The sequence below is a fragment of the Mus caroli genome, unplaced genomic scaffold (genome assembly GCF_978045245.1).
Source record: "Mus caroli unplaced genomic scaffold, Mus_caroli_1 scaffold_2, whole genome shotgun sequence".
Classification (NCBI taxonomy): Eukaryota; Metazoa; Chordata; class Mammalia; order Rodentia; family Muridae; genus Mus; species Mus caroli.
In genome coordinates, this window is record NW_028227257.1 from 131,965,152 (window position 1) to 131,979,331 (window position 14,180).

General features: G+C 37.4%; 1 protein-coding gene across 2 annotated transcripts in view; it reads right to left on the minus strand.

Annotated features, from left to right (window-relative positions):
- Positions 1–14,180, minus strand: part of Acvr2a (activin A receptor type 2A) — an 84,282-nt gene that overhangs the window by 20,014 nt on the left and 50,088 nt on the right. For both annotated transcript variants that reach the window (XM_021182641.3, XM_029474050.2), the window contains exons 2-4: positions 13,899–14,106; positions 11,339–11,448; positions 11,032–11,186 (exon numbers count right to left, since the gene is read on the minus strand). In XM_021182641.3, coding sequence (XP_021038300.1) covers positions 11,032–11,186; positions 11,339–11,448; positions 13,899–14,106 — 473 coding nt within the window. The remainder of the gene's footprint in view (positions 1–11,031; positions 11,187–11,338; positions 11,449–13,898; positions 14,107–14,180) is intronic.

Sequence of the window (14,180 nt, forward strand, 5' to 3'; positions counted from 1 at the left end):
TACTTTTCCCCAAAACAAACAAATAAAAAATGCACTGTGGATAAAAATAAGGACTCTGAAAAGATTCCCTAGTCAGTTAGCAGCACAGGGCTGCCAGCACTAGGGTGGAAAGTCTCCAGGAGATACAGGGAAAGCACAGTCTCCTCTTAGTTGCTGTTCAAAAGCTGAGGGTTATGACTAACTATAAAGAAAGCTTACCTTTATCTAATTTAATGTTTATAACCTCTAAGTGAAGATGAAAAATGAAAATGAATATGTGTAAATAGAAATAAATTCTGGTGTGTGAAAATTATTTCACCATCAGGCTGTATAAGCACAAATAAAACCTCTATTCAGGATGAAACAGTAAACTCTAATTAATTTTCCCTAATTTAGTTTTCTATGGACTCCATCAAATTACTTATTTGAAAATAAGCTGTTCAATCAGTGGACAGTAACTCGTGAGTAACTCCCACTTGGATTGGGATTGTAAGTTAGGTCACTTTACCTTTTTCTCATCAATAAAATGAACACGACACAACAGATATTTTAGAGTAGTACAGCAGTAGCACTTTCTATGAAACTTACTCCTTTTGGTCAGTTCTGAAGCTGTGACAGAAAGGACAATGACAGCTGACATTTACTGAGCGTTTTAACACTGGTCAGCATCTCAAATGCCGTGTGGGAGTGCAGAACGCCAATCAGATCTGTTCTCCCTGCCACTCCCTGCAAAACCTCTTCACCTTCATTTCCAAGTAGCAAAGCCCAATAAGCAGCTGGTTTGTTTTCACCTTTACTTGTAACTGTGAGATCCAAGAGGGCAAGCCGAGAGCATCCTGCACCAGTACTATACAGATGCTTAGTGCAGGACTGAGAGCAGGTATGCGAGCGCCAAAACCAGAAAGGCAGCCCACAGTACTACTTCATTAACAAATGAGCTTTTCTACTTCTACTATTTCAAATTAGTAGAAAAGGGTTTTAAAGCAGTGGCACAGCAAGGAATAAAGGAAAAGGTCTAAGGTCAGATCCAGGAAATGAGCCTGATACAGAGAAGCAAAGGTGTGCCTCCTCCTGCTAATAGTTGCTCTCCAGAGAAAGTCCACTTCCAGGCTGGCAAGAGAAAAGCTGCATTCCAGGCCTAAGAACTGAATGGGTCACCAAAGCACTCATAAAACTCACTTTCACAAATTGAGTGTCATATACACATTCACTCTAACTGGGTTAAGCTCCATGGTTTTTGTCTTCCTCCCAACCATTTTTGCTTCTGGATACAGAATTCTCAATCTCCAAATAACTATATTTAAGCACTTGTAGGTAGGAGAAAAAATGTATGTGCTTGATGAAGGTAACTTTTCAAGCTTTGTATCTATCAATAATTTCTAAAAATTTGCTTAAAAGTATACTCTAAATGAAGGTGGAAATTTAGTTATTGAATCAAAAAGCAATTATATATCACAGTGGGACACAAAAGGAAAAACAACTATAACAACCATGTACCATTCTTAAGAATATACATATACAAAGATGCACAAGTTTAAAACAGCATTATATCATATTTTAAACATGGTTGGAAATACTTATGAAATATAGATTATCCTATCAGAAATCTCATACAAACTACTAAACTGGTAAAATGTGTGTGAGTGATATATGTATATGTAATTATATAGTAATATAATTGTATATAAATATATTAAAATATATTCTTATATAATTATATTACATACATATATCATACACACATTTTACCAGTTTTATATATTATATAAATATATTATATTTTTATATAATTATATTACACACACATATATCACAGTATGCCTTAAATGTACAAAATTTGTACCAAAACACACTAAATTTTGGTATTTCTTGAGCATGTATTAGCACTTTACTAAGTTTCACTTAAAGATACATCTTTTAATGGATTGAGATAAATAGCACATCAAGCTGAAAAGCTATTTTTCTACACTACTATAGTCTGTATGTGTGTATATATATGTGTGTATATATATATATATATGTAAATATATATATATATATATGTGTGTGTGTGTGTGTGTATACTAATACTATGTGTGTGTGTGTGTGTGTGTGTGTGTGTGTGTTCACTAAGTGTATAGAGAGAGAGAATGCCCAAGATACAGTCCACAGAACTCAAAAAAGGTCAACAAGCTGAATTGCCCAAGTGAGGACGCCTCAATCCCACTTGGGAGAGAGAGAAGAAAGCAATCACAAGTGGGGAGGGGGGAGGGAAAGTGGATAGGATGGGGGGAGTGGGGAGGAGAGGGGAACCTGATTTGGTACTGGGTGAGGGAAAAAGACTGAAGCCCTGAGGGCCAGCAGAAAGAATGGAAACAAGCAACCTCAGGAGACAGGAGGTTAGGGGGACTCCCCAGAATGCACCACAGACCTGGGAGGTAAGAGACTCCCAGGACTCAAAGGGAGGAAGGGACCTTAGATGAAATGCCCAACAGTAGGGAGAGGGAACTTATAGAGCCCACCTCAAGCAGGAAGACAGGACATCAAGTGAGGGGTGGGGTTGCCATCCCACAGTCATATCTCTGACCCATAATTGTTCCTGTATGAAAGAATTACAGGGATGGAAATGGTGAGCAGCCTGAGGAAAAGAAGGTCCTGTAACAGGCCCAAAGTGGGATCCAGCTCAAGGGGAGGTCCCAAGGCCTGACACTATTACTCAGGCTATGGAGCGCTAACAAAAATGGACCTAGCATGACTGTACTCTGGAAGACCCAACAAGCAGCCCTGAAAGAGTCAGATATTTGCACCCAACCAATGAACAGAAGCAGCTGACCCCTGTTGTTGAATTAGGGAAGGCTGAAAGAAGCTGAGAAGAAGGGCAATCCTGTAGGAGGACCAGCAGCCTTAATTAATCTAGACCCTGGAGATCTCTCAAACACTGGACCACCAAACAGATAGCAATTACCCGCTGATATGAGGCCCCTAACAGACATACAGTAGAGGACTGCCGGGTCTGTGTTCATTCAGAGATGATGTATCTAACCCTCAAGAGACTGGAGGCCCCAGAGAGTTTAGAGGTCAGGTGGGGTTAGGGGTTGGGGGTATCCTCGTGGAGATAAGATGGGGTGGAGAGGAGGTGTGGGATGTGGAGTAGTAGGAGGGTGGATGGGGGGGAATGGACTATGGAATGTAAAAAATAAATTTAAAAAAAGGAAAATAGTATATCTAATAGTTCATAAGAAAAAAAACGCATAAACTAAAACAGATGAGGCTAGAGAAAGGTATTCCAGGATGTACACCAATCTTAAAATTACTTACAGAAAGTGATAAAAGAAATGCAAATGATTTCTTTCCCTTTTTGCTACAATTCATTCTAAATAATTTGTGTCCATAAATCAAACAAAGTCTTATTTCAAGCAGAAGAGAAACAACGTGTATTAATAAACCATAGGCATTAAGCCGCCAACTTCTATAACAGCTTCTTCCCAGATTTAAACATTTCATCCTTCAGGATAATGCCTTAAAACAAGAAAGTAAACAACTCAAAACAGTTCCAGGAAATACCTGAAACTGACCAGATTCACTAGGCCCCTCTCTCTGCCACAAAAGCTGAGAGTCCCTCTCAGACCTAGTAGGCTAATCTGTAAAGAAGACTCAGAAGAGCAAAAGATGAAAGGAAACTCTGAGCCCAGACCACCTGCCTAGAAGAAGTAGCGATCGGTGGAGCTGTCTAAAAAGAGGTTTAGACCAGAGTCACTTATAAAGGACACTCTCCAACCTGTTGGGCTACCTGCAGGTTATGCAAAGCACTCCAGGTTCTCAGTTGTTGTGAGTGGTCACCCATACTCGGTGGGCTTTGATAATGTAGCTGTCCTTGAATCATATTTGTTCCTGAAAGTGACACACTGATTGTAACCCCAATCAAACTCATGGTTCACTAAGTTCGACTTTGGTGGTATTTGTTACTTTGGTCTGTTGTGGGATTCCTATCTAGGGTGAACAGATATATGTATTGCATCTGCACAGGAAAAAGTTTGTTACACAATAGTAATTCAAAATGGATCCAATCTGGAAACCTTCATGTGGTCCAGCTTCCATGGTTCTAGAAAATCCTATGCACGCTGCCAAGGGAGGGAAGTAATTTAAAACCCTACCCAGTTGTGACACCTCTGAACTAATACTAACCAGCACAATGAAATGTCCATCAAGATACAGTGAATGTAACCAACAGCATCTGACTGCACTAAAGGTCCACTCAACAGGAGGAAAAAAATGTCTGGTACCGGAAACAGAGCCAGATTCCCAGGGCTAATGAGGTCATGGACCTTAGAAAAGAATCTAATACCACGATTTTGCTAGGTCTGCATAGTTCTTTACTATCAAGTGGAGACAATTACAGAAAACCACAACTGGACACAACACAAGCAGAGATTAACAGAGTGTGGAAGTCAAGCCTCATGTACACATCTACATTGCTACTTCTGTATCTATGGCTCAGAGAATACTGCACAAGACAGGCTGGGACAATTTTAAGAGCTAGAGGACCAGGAAGCCTGTGGTAAAAGTCTTCCCTAAAAATGACTGCATAGAGGATGGCCTAGTCAGCCATCAATGGGAGGAGAGGCCCTTAGTCGTGTGAAGATCATATGCCCCAGTACAGGGGAATGCCAGGGCCAGGAAGCAGGAGTGGGTGGGTTGGGGAGCAGGGTGGGGGGAGGGTATAGGGGACTTTCTGGATAGTGCTTGAAATGTAAATGAAGAAAATATCAAATAAAAAATTTGACCCAAAAAAAAAAAATGACGGCATAAACAGGTATTATCACCAAAAAAAAGAAATCTCATAGGATTTTACCTCTAGGTAAAGAACCAGGGGAAAACTAGTCTTTCCCAGGGATAAATTTTCTAACAAAGGAATCTGAAACCATACACACAAACCACAAAATCCGACTCTCGGCAGGTTGTATCTTTACATTTATACATACATACAGGTAAACTCCGACTCTCGGCAGGCAGGTTGTATCTTTACATTTATACATACATACAGGTAAACTCCGACTCTCGGCAGGCAGGTTGTATCTTTACATGTATACATACATACAGGTAAACTCCGACTCTCGGCAGGCAGGTTGTATCTTTACATGTATACATACATACATACAGGTAAACTCCGACTCTCGGCAGGCAGGTTGTATCTTTACATGTATACATACATACATACAGGTAAACTCCGACTCTCGGCAGGCAGGTTGTATCTTTACATTTATACATACATACAGGTAAACTCCGACACTCGGCAGGCAGGTTGTATCTTTACATTTATACATACATACATACAGGTAAACTCCGACTCTCGGCAGGCAGGTTGTATCTTTACATTTATACATACATACAGGTAAACTCCGACTCTCGGCAGGCAGGTTGTATCTTTACATGTATACATACATACATACAGGTAAACTCCGACTCTCGGCAGGCAGGTTGTATCTTTACATGTATACATACATACATACAGGTAAACTCCGACTCTCGGCAGGCAGGTTGTATCTTTACATGTATACATACATACATACAGGTAAACTCCGACTCTCGGCAGGCAGGTTGTATCTTTACATTTATACATACATACATACAGGTAAACTCCGACTCTCGGCAGGCAGGTTGTATCTTTACATGTATACATACATACATACAGGTAAACTCCGACTCTCGGCAGGCAGGTTGTATCTTTACATGTATACATACATACAGGTAAACTCCGACTCTCGGCAGGCAGGTTGTATCTTTACATGTATACATACATACATACAGGTAAACTCCGACTCTCGGCAGGTTGTATCTTTACATTTATACATACATACATACAGGTAAACTCCGACTCTCGGCAGGCAGGTTGTATCTTTACATGTATACATACATACAGGTAAACAAAGTACTCAGAGGAAGCAAAGGTGTGATGGGAGAGGGAGGCAGGGGGACATGGGAGGAGCTGGAGGAAGGTAACCTGGGGGAAAGGGAGGATGTAGTTATATTTTAAGTACAGATGAATGTTAAAAGGCACGCTTCTATAAATGCTAAACATTATCAATAATTTAGTAATTAATAAATAACATCTTTCCTAAGGAAGAAAGGAGCACATCTTCCTAAGCTGGCTTCACTATTATCCTACAGCTTGGTTTCTCACTACTTCTCAATAGATATGTATATAAGTTCACAATCAAGAAGAAGATGCTACAAAGCATTTTCAGAGATGATTTGGTTTCTCAGAAGGTAGTAATTTGTCACAGCATGAAATGTCATCCTATTATTGCTTTAATATTAAGGTCGATGGTTGCATGCTCAACTTGGGGATCCCCAACATATGAAAGCCCTTACTCCATCTCAAACCAACAACCAGACAAAATTTCATAAGGACTAAGGAAGTTGATGTCACTTTAAAAAGAACAATGTTGCAATACTAAAGTGCCTTTTGAAATGAACAAAAAGCTAGCTTTGTATCTTATTTAAGGTAAGCAATTTCTAGACTCTAATCTTTACCTGATCAAGTGGCAGGTGTTCATTCTCAGCATGAACACTGATCTTATAAACAGGAAACTTAAGTTCACCAACAGTTTTACTGAAACCACATTAACTCTTTACAACATAAGGCTTAATAAGAGAGTCAGTCGTCAATTCCCTCACACTCATGACTCACTATCACCAGAAAAACCAGTTTGCATTCAATTTACTCCCTGTGGATGAGCGTCTTCCTATGTGTGGAAAGAGTTCCAGCAGAAGCAAAAGAAAAGTGGCCTTATAATACAAAGTGAGAGGCTGCTTCTTGAGTCGGGAATCATGTCTCTGTCTTATAAAAGCTAGGAATACTTCAACTTACTGTACATCCTCCAAAACTACAGTTTTGTCTCAAGGCAAAGTTCTAAAAGTATCTGAATGTTTATTACAGGAATTCCTGGGGTTGATCTTATCATCTCAAGGAGACTCGACAGAAAAACTCAACATTGCGTCCAGTACTTGCAGGGTGGTCATCCCTCACCAACACTATAAACACAGCAGTTACATACTTTGTCTTCAAGAAGCTTAGGAATAATGAAATATGATACAATATTTATACAGATTATTCTGATTTTTCTCTCCTGGGATTATTTATCGGAACCAAAGAGGAAAGAATATAACTCTACATGTGTATACTAGATGGTTTTGGGTATAGCATGGAGAAAAAACATGAGAAGATGGTGTACGGTGGACCACATATGATAGGCTACAAAGCAGTAAGAGCCCTTGAGTACTTTTGATCACAGAAGCAACATAATCTAACATGTAAAGTACTATTCTAGCAATAGCAGAGGTGAAGAAGAACATGAAAGCAAGAAGACCAGCTGTAGGTTACAGAGACATCCATAACCTGAAGGGCAGCACATTCTGAACACCAAACCATCAAGATAAAGGTGGTGAATGGGGTCTGCAAGAGCACTTAGAGCATCACCTCCCCAAACTTTCATCAGAGATGACTGTGGAAGCAGTGACACCATGAAACAATGGTGAGTTGGAAAGTAGCCTCAATCATTAATCACACGGAGGCATGCCTTGTTTGTATCCTTAATCATGCTAAATTATTTTGCAGTGAATGGTTTTTGTTCATTATAAAGAACCATAATTTTAAAGAAACAGATTTTAAATTATGTATGTCCTATTATCACTGAAGATAATACTAATAAAAATACTCTAAATAAATGATGTCTTTGCTATAATGACTCCCATTACTTAACTGACATAGCCAGCTTATTGATATTGTTAAGGTCAAGTCCTTACAAGATAGCAGTTTATACATAAACCAGCCATTAGCTAAAGATATGAAAGTTTCTCTAAGTAGTAAAAAGTACTATGCCATTTTCCTAAAGAACTTAAAACAACATGCAAAGAAAATGTTCTTGGCAAGAATGCAAGATCTCTTCCTAACAGGTCTTTTAACTGTTGGAAGGTGGGCACCTAGCAGGTAAAGTACAGGCATGTCCACCAGACTTTAAGTGTGCAGCATACCTCACCTACCCACTCATTACTACTTCCAAACACTTTAAACAATGAGTGCAAGCTGGTAAAATCAAACCAGTAGCCAGAAATTTCTGTCTATGGCCGAATCACTTGTTCAAAAATGTATTCTACACTTTCAAACAACTTTCAAAGAGAAACACATGAGTATGTGTTTTCTGTACAGCTGTGATGTATATTCTTTCATCTTCATGAGGCTAACAAGATGATGGCAGTGCTCACAAACTACTCAATACTGAAAGCTAAACTAGACAATAACATGATATAGAGATGCCAAAGATGTGACGGAATTACCTAAATAGTATGTAAAGTAACTGCTCTCTGAAAAGAGGAGCAACACAGAAAAGCGGAAGAAGCAAAGTTTAAAAAGCATCTTGGCTTAGATTCCAGATCTGATATTTGTAAGCCTTTATACATCACAGTTTATCTATAATCTAATACTACAGACTAAGTCCTGTGAGATAAAAATTAATTAAGCTAGTGCTTATTAAATATACTTTATCAACAGCTCCATTCTACACTTTCAGAAGTATGGTTGAGGGATGTGAATGTTACAACAAATCCCAAAGATGATACTTACATACCAGTATCACAATTTAAAATTCAGTGAAAAGAAGCCCTTTGTGCATTTGTTTTGTGTATGTATGTATATAATTATTTGCAACACCACCCTAGAACAAGCACTTAAATAATCAGTAAATACTTGATGTAATTACCTCCAATTATTTTTAAATTTAAAAGGATTACAAAATTTATATAAAAACTCTCACCAAAAATGAGACTTAAACCATACAGTTACACTATGTCAGAGAAAGTCTGAGGTGTCCAGAGTGAGATTCCACATAAAAAACAATGTCATTTTCACAAAGTTTAAAATCCACAGAAAGTTATAAATCAGTTCAGGGTTGTCTTTCTTATAAAGATTTGCCCATGCCAAGTTACTCAAGCACAAAAGTAAGGCCTTGTTTTTCAGCATTCCTAAACACGCACAACAATATCAACAGCAACAAACATCCGAAACCCAGGGGGTACCTACAACAGGTCTCGGTCTATTATTTATGAATTGTAGTAGTGTCTTTCCTTTGTTAAATAAAAAGTGTTAGACTCTTAATTAGTACTTCTTATGAGAGTCATCTAATATATAGACACAGACACACAGACACACACACACACAGGAACATCTTAACAACACTTGCATACCAGCATTAGATATACTTCAATGTTCTATCATCTATAACATTATATTAATGCTCAAAACTTCCTTTAATAAAAATTCCATAATTATATATAAAGTTCCCTTAAATGTGTTTTTTAGATTTTTCTGTCACATTTATGAATCCAGGGTAATTTCAAACAATTATTAGGGCACAAAGTACTTTACTTTCTCTTCTAAATTTAGACACTGAAACAAAATCACTGACAGAAGAATGGAAGTTATCTACCACTGGGTTTATTTTTCTACATGCATTCTTCAAAGATTACAGAGATGAAAGAGCTGATGCAACAACATATTGCTAGGTATGTTATGTAAATTAATGCTTAGAGGAATTATTCTTTATCATTAAATACCAGGTTTTCCTAATTTCTTTTATCAAATTTTACCATTTAGCCTACTAATATTAGAAAAACACAGTTAAACTAAGAGACCCAGAAGGATCAAGGTATTCAAATCTTATAGTGTTAAAAGAAACAAAGTAAAAATTAGGATTTAAAGATGGCTCAAGCCGGGCGGTGGTGGCGCACGCCTTTAATCCCAGCACTTGGGAGGCAGAGGCAGGCGGATTTCTGAGTTCGAGGCCAGCCTGGTCTACAAAGTGAGTTCCAGAACAGCCAGGGCTATACAGAGAAACCCTGTCTTGAAAAACCAAAAAAAAAAAAAAATGGCTCAAAGAAGTATAAACAAAAGTTATCAGTTTTCTTGGGCATGTAGATTGTTAGTTACTTCCATGAAAAGTTCTGTGTGGCACTGAACTAATGACAGCACTCTACATAGTGGAAATAAAGAAAATTCAGAGCATTTAATCTGATTACCCAGTTTACATTTTTAGAAATATTTATAAAGTGAGTAAAAATCAAAAACATTTTTTAAAGTTTTTACTATCCAATTAATATTTGCTATGTAAACAAATCAACACACCTGAATTACCAGTAATACATGGTAAATATTTCTCTGCAACTTTACTTGAAAGATCTTTACAAATGTATATCACTAAAGCCTTTACAAAGCTTTCATTTTCCATACTTTCTTGCCTAAATTTATGGGTCATTTCTAACAGTCAAGGGTGTTTTGGCAAAAGATCTTTTAAAAGGCATTAAATCTGAATAGAGAAAAGCATAAAAAAGACAAAGAAGATTCTGAGACCACTTTTCATCATTAATAATTTCAATATGAAAGCAGAGTGCATTCCATACTTAAGGAACTAGGTAGGAGTGAGACTACAGGAGACTAGGGATGATATCAATACCTGACTCTATTTTGCTGACAGGACCCTGTCTCTTGTGAGGCATGGCAAATACAGAAGTGGATGCTCACAGTCATCTATTGGATGGAACACAGGGTCCCCAATGGAGGAGCTAGAGAAAGTACCCAAGGAGCTATAGGTGGAACAACAATATGAACTAACCAGTACACCCAGAGCTCATGTCTCTAGCTGCATATGTAGCAGAAGATGGCCTAGTCGGCCATCATTGGGAGGAGAGGCCCTTGGTCTTGCGAAGATTATCTGCCCCAGTACAGGGGAACGCCAGGGCCAGGAAGTGGGAGTGGGTGGGTTGGGGAACAGGGTGGGGAGAGAGTACAGGGGACTTTTGGGATAGCATTTGAAATGTAAATGAAGAAAATATCTAATAAAAAAAAGAAGTTTACAGCATACAAAATTAGCAAGACTGCTATTGGCTCTAGTTTCCATGACAATAAACATTCCACAATGAACTCCAAAGAAAATAACTAACATAGTACTCAGTTATACTGCAGTTAATACTTCTTTACAATATAAAATGTACAAAAGAAACTATAGGATAGTAACTTACTTGAGTAGGAACAAGTACAGGAGGGTAGGCCATCTTGTGATGTCTGTATACCCAAAATGCACAAATGACAATCCCTGCAATTAACATTAGTGGTACCAAGGAATACAGCAGGATGTTGTAATAGGGTGGCTTCGGTGTAACAGGATTTGAAGTGGCTGCAAAAGAGGCAAGAAGAAATGGCTCGGATTTGGTCTACACAAACCTATAAGTAGTAACCATAGTTGGGAGCCAAGGGTTGGAGGGATAGAGTATAAGAAAGTAATAAATTAGTCAACAACACAAATGTATATTTTCACTATGCACTTACGCTGTGTGACTTCCATCTCCGGAAAATAAGAGAACTTTTCATTACACATATTGCCCTCACAGCAACAAAAGTACACTTCAGGGCTGTCTTTTTTTTCTATACAATCAGTCCTATTTTTAAAAAAGAAAGAATAATTAATACATATAGCATTATATTGACCCCACAATAGATGCATTTCTTCTGAGACAGGAGTCATTATATTCAAATTCAAGGCATTTGTGAGTATCCAATAATCAACTCTTAAAATTAAAACTGTCCTTAGACTTCTGTTAGTAAATCTCAGCAGAAAAAATAAACAAACATCTGAGTTTATGATGATCACACTGGCTTCCTCAGACTATTGCTTTAATGTGGTTAAATGAGCAATCTAAGGTAACTATCTCCTTTGTTTTCTTTTTAATTATTAGAGAAGCTTGAAGAAGAACATAAAGTCAGTGAGGCAATTTAGTCTAGGAGTTGCATTTGCTCATGGGAAATATAACTCCCTATTTTGTGAATATTAAAAACTAAAAACTAGACATAAAGCTAAATAAATACACACATACACTAAGTAATGTGAGTTTGTATCTCAGGAACAGAATTTATTTCTGTATCAAAGACCCAAACTAGCTTTTATCAGGTAGTAGTTTTACAATTCTTGAACAGATGAACAGGATTGTATTTTAAGAAAACAAAAAAGCAGAGAACTAATATGAACAACAAACATATAGGACCTCATCCCTCAGAGTGATCACAATCAGGACAAACTGAATTAAAATAAAAAGCAGCAGCCTCTAGTGGTGACGCACGCCTTTAATTCCAGCACTCAGGAGGCAGAGGCAGGTGGATATCTGAGTTCGAGGCCAGCCTCAGAGTGAGTTCCAGGACAGCCAAGGCTATACAGAGAAACCCTGTCTAGAAAAAACAAAAAAACAAAAAACAGCTATATAAATCTGTCCTTTTAAAAAAATCAACTTTACTGCTGTTAAACATCAATGAGCCTGCTTTGTGTAGCATTCAGCAACAACTGAGACAACTCCAGATAAAAGTTCAAGTTTAAGAGCTAATAGCTTTACCAGTATCAAACTCCAAAGAGAATCCACTAACGTCAACTATGAAGAAATTAAAAGATAAGTCAAGCTGTTTTATAAGGAGTATGTAATTTAAAAATTAATAATCATGTTTCCAAGCACTGAAAACAACTCAAAAAAATTCCCTTTCTCATACTATCTTTATTTGTTCAATTGATTTATTCAACCAATTTTAGAGCATAAATATTGGATTCATGAGTTTCTATATTATTAGCATTTAATCCCCAGAAACAAAGCTGGTGTGGTCATCACTGAGATCAAGCACTTTATGCTGAGTAATACTCTCTGTGAGGCTCCAATGAATAGCTCACTAAGCACTGCAGTGCTGCCTGAGTCTCCCACAAGTAAAACGATGAGTCGAGAGGCAAGAAGTACAGGAGTTTTTACTACACACATGCATATGTATGTATGTATCCATATACATATAACACATATGCACATGTGCACATGTAAACAAACACACTCACAGCTTTCTCATATGAACTAACAAAAGATCAGTTAGAGTAAAGATAACCCCTACATTTTTTTTCTGTTTTCCCATTTCCTTTTATAATAGTAGATATCACTTAATTATGCACTTATAGTCAGAAATACAGGTAAAGAATGTAAGTTTAGAGAAATAATTCTTGGAAACTTTACAAACTTTGAAGCATAACCCAAATATTAAATATATAGCTAAATGATTTTATTTTACTATAATGCCTAGGTCACATATGGCTAATCAATCATCAACTGTAGGTAACTGAGGCTCCTGGAAAAAGACAGAATGGTCAGCAGCTATAGCACAACTTCTTGGGTCCAAAACAGCTGGTTGCCTAGGGCTGTGCAGGCCTCTACCATGTTACAACACCCACCCCTAGTGCAAAAGTGGCAGGGAGGCAGGAAAATGATCAGTCCAATATTGATGTCCCTTCCTATAGAAAGAACAGAAGTACTCAATAGCATTACCATTTATTTATTCCAGTATAAAATAATTGAAATAAGATGTACTAAAGAAAATATAGCTTTGTATGAGTGTTTAGTTCTGATATAATTCTGAATGTCAACATAAATATCTCTTGGGGTAAAAAAAACAAAAGTCTCAATACTTTCCAAATATATAAAGAAGAAAACTGAATGGATATTGAACACTGCAACAAATCATTACTCCTCCTTAAGGGTATACTTTTCAACACATAGATTTTCTTTTAAAGTGATTATTAAATTGGCATTAAAGCTTATAATGCTACTAAGATGGTAAAAATTATTCATATATAAGGGTTCTCACTACTTGTAGATTCAAAACATATCAAGAATAAAGTAGAAATATGGTATGTTTATTACTCAAAAATCTTGTCACTGGTGAATGTTATGATGGTTTTCATAATTTCATCTTCAAAACAGCAAGAAATACTTGAAAATCCACGCATTGATCTTTCTTTCCTTTTCAAGGCAGGACAGAGAGAAGGAAAGTCACTGAACTCCATCATAAAAATTAAACACATTCTTACCTGTCATAGCAGTTGATATCATCCAGCCAACAACCTTGCTTCACTATTTCAATGGAACCAGAAATATTCTTCCAGGTAGCAAAACAATGTCGCCGTTTATCTTTATCACCATAGCAAGGTTCAACACCAGTCTGGTTGGTTCTGTCTCTTTCCCAATTAGCATTAAAGAAAAGACACTCCTGAGTTTCTGATCTGCCAAGTATAGCACCTGTAAGGTAACAGAAAACTTAATGTAAATATATACTCCTAAGGCCAAGGTTCTGAAGAAGGAAGCCGCTTAAG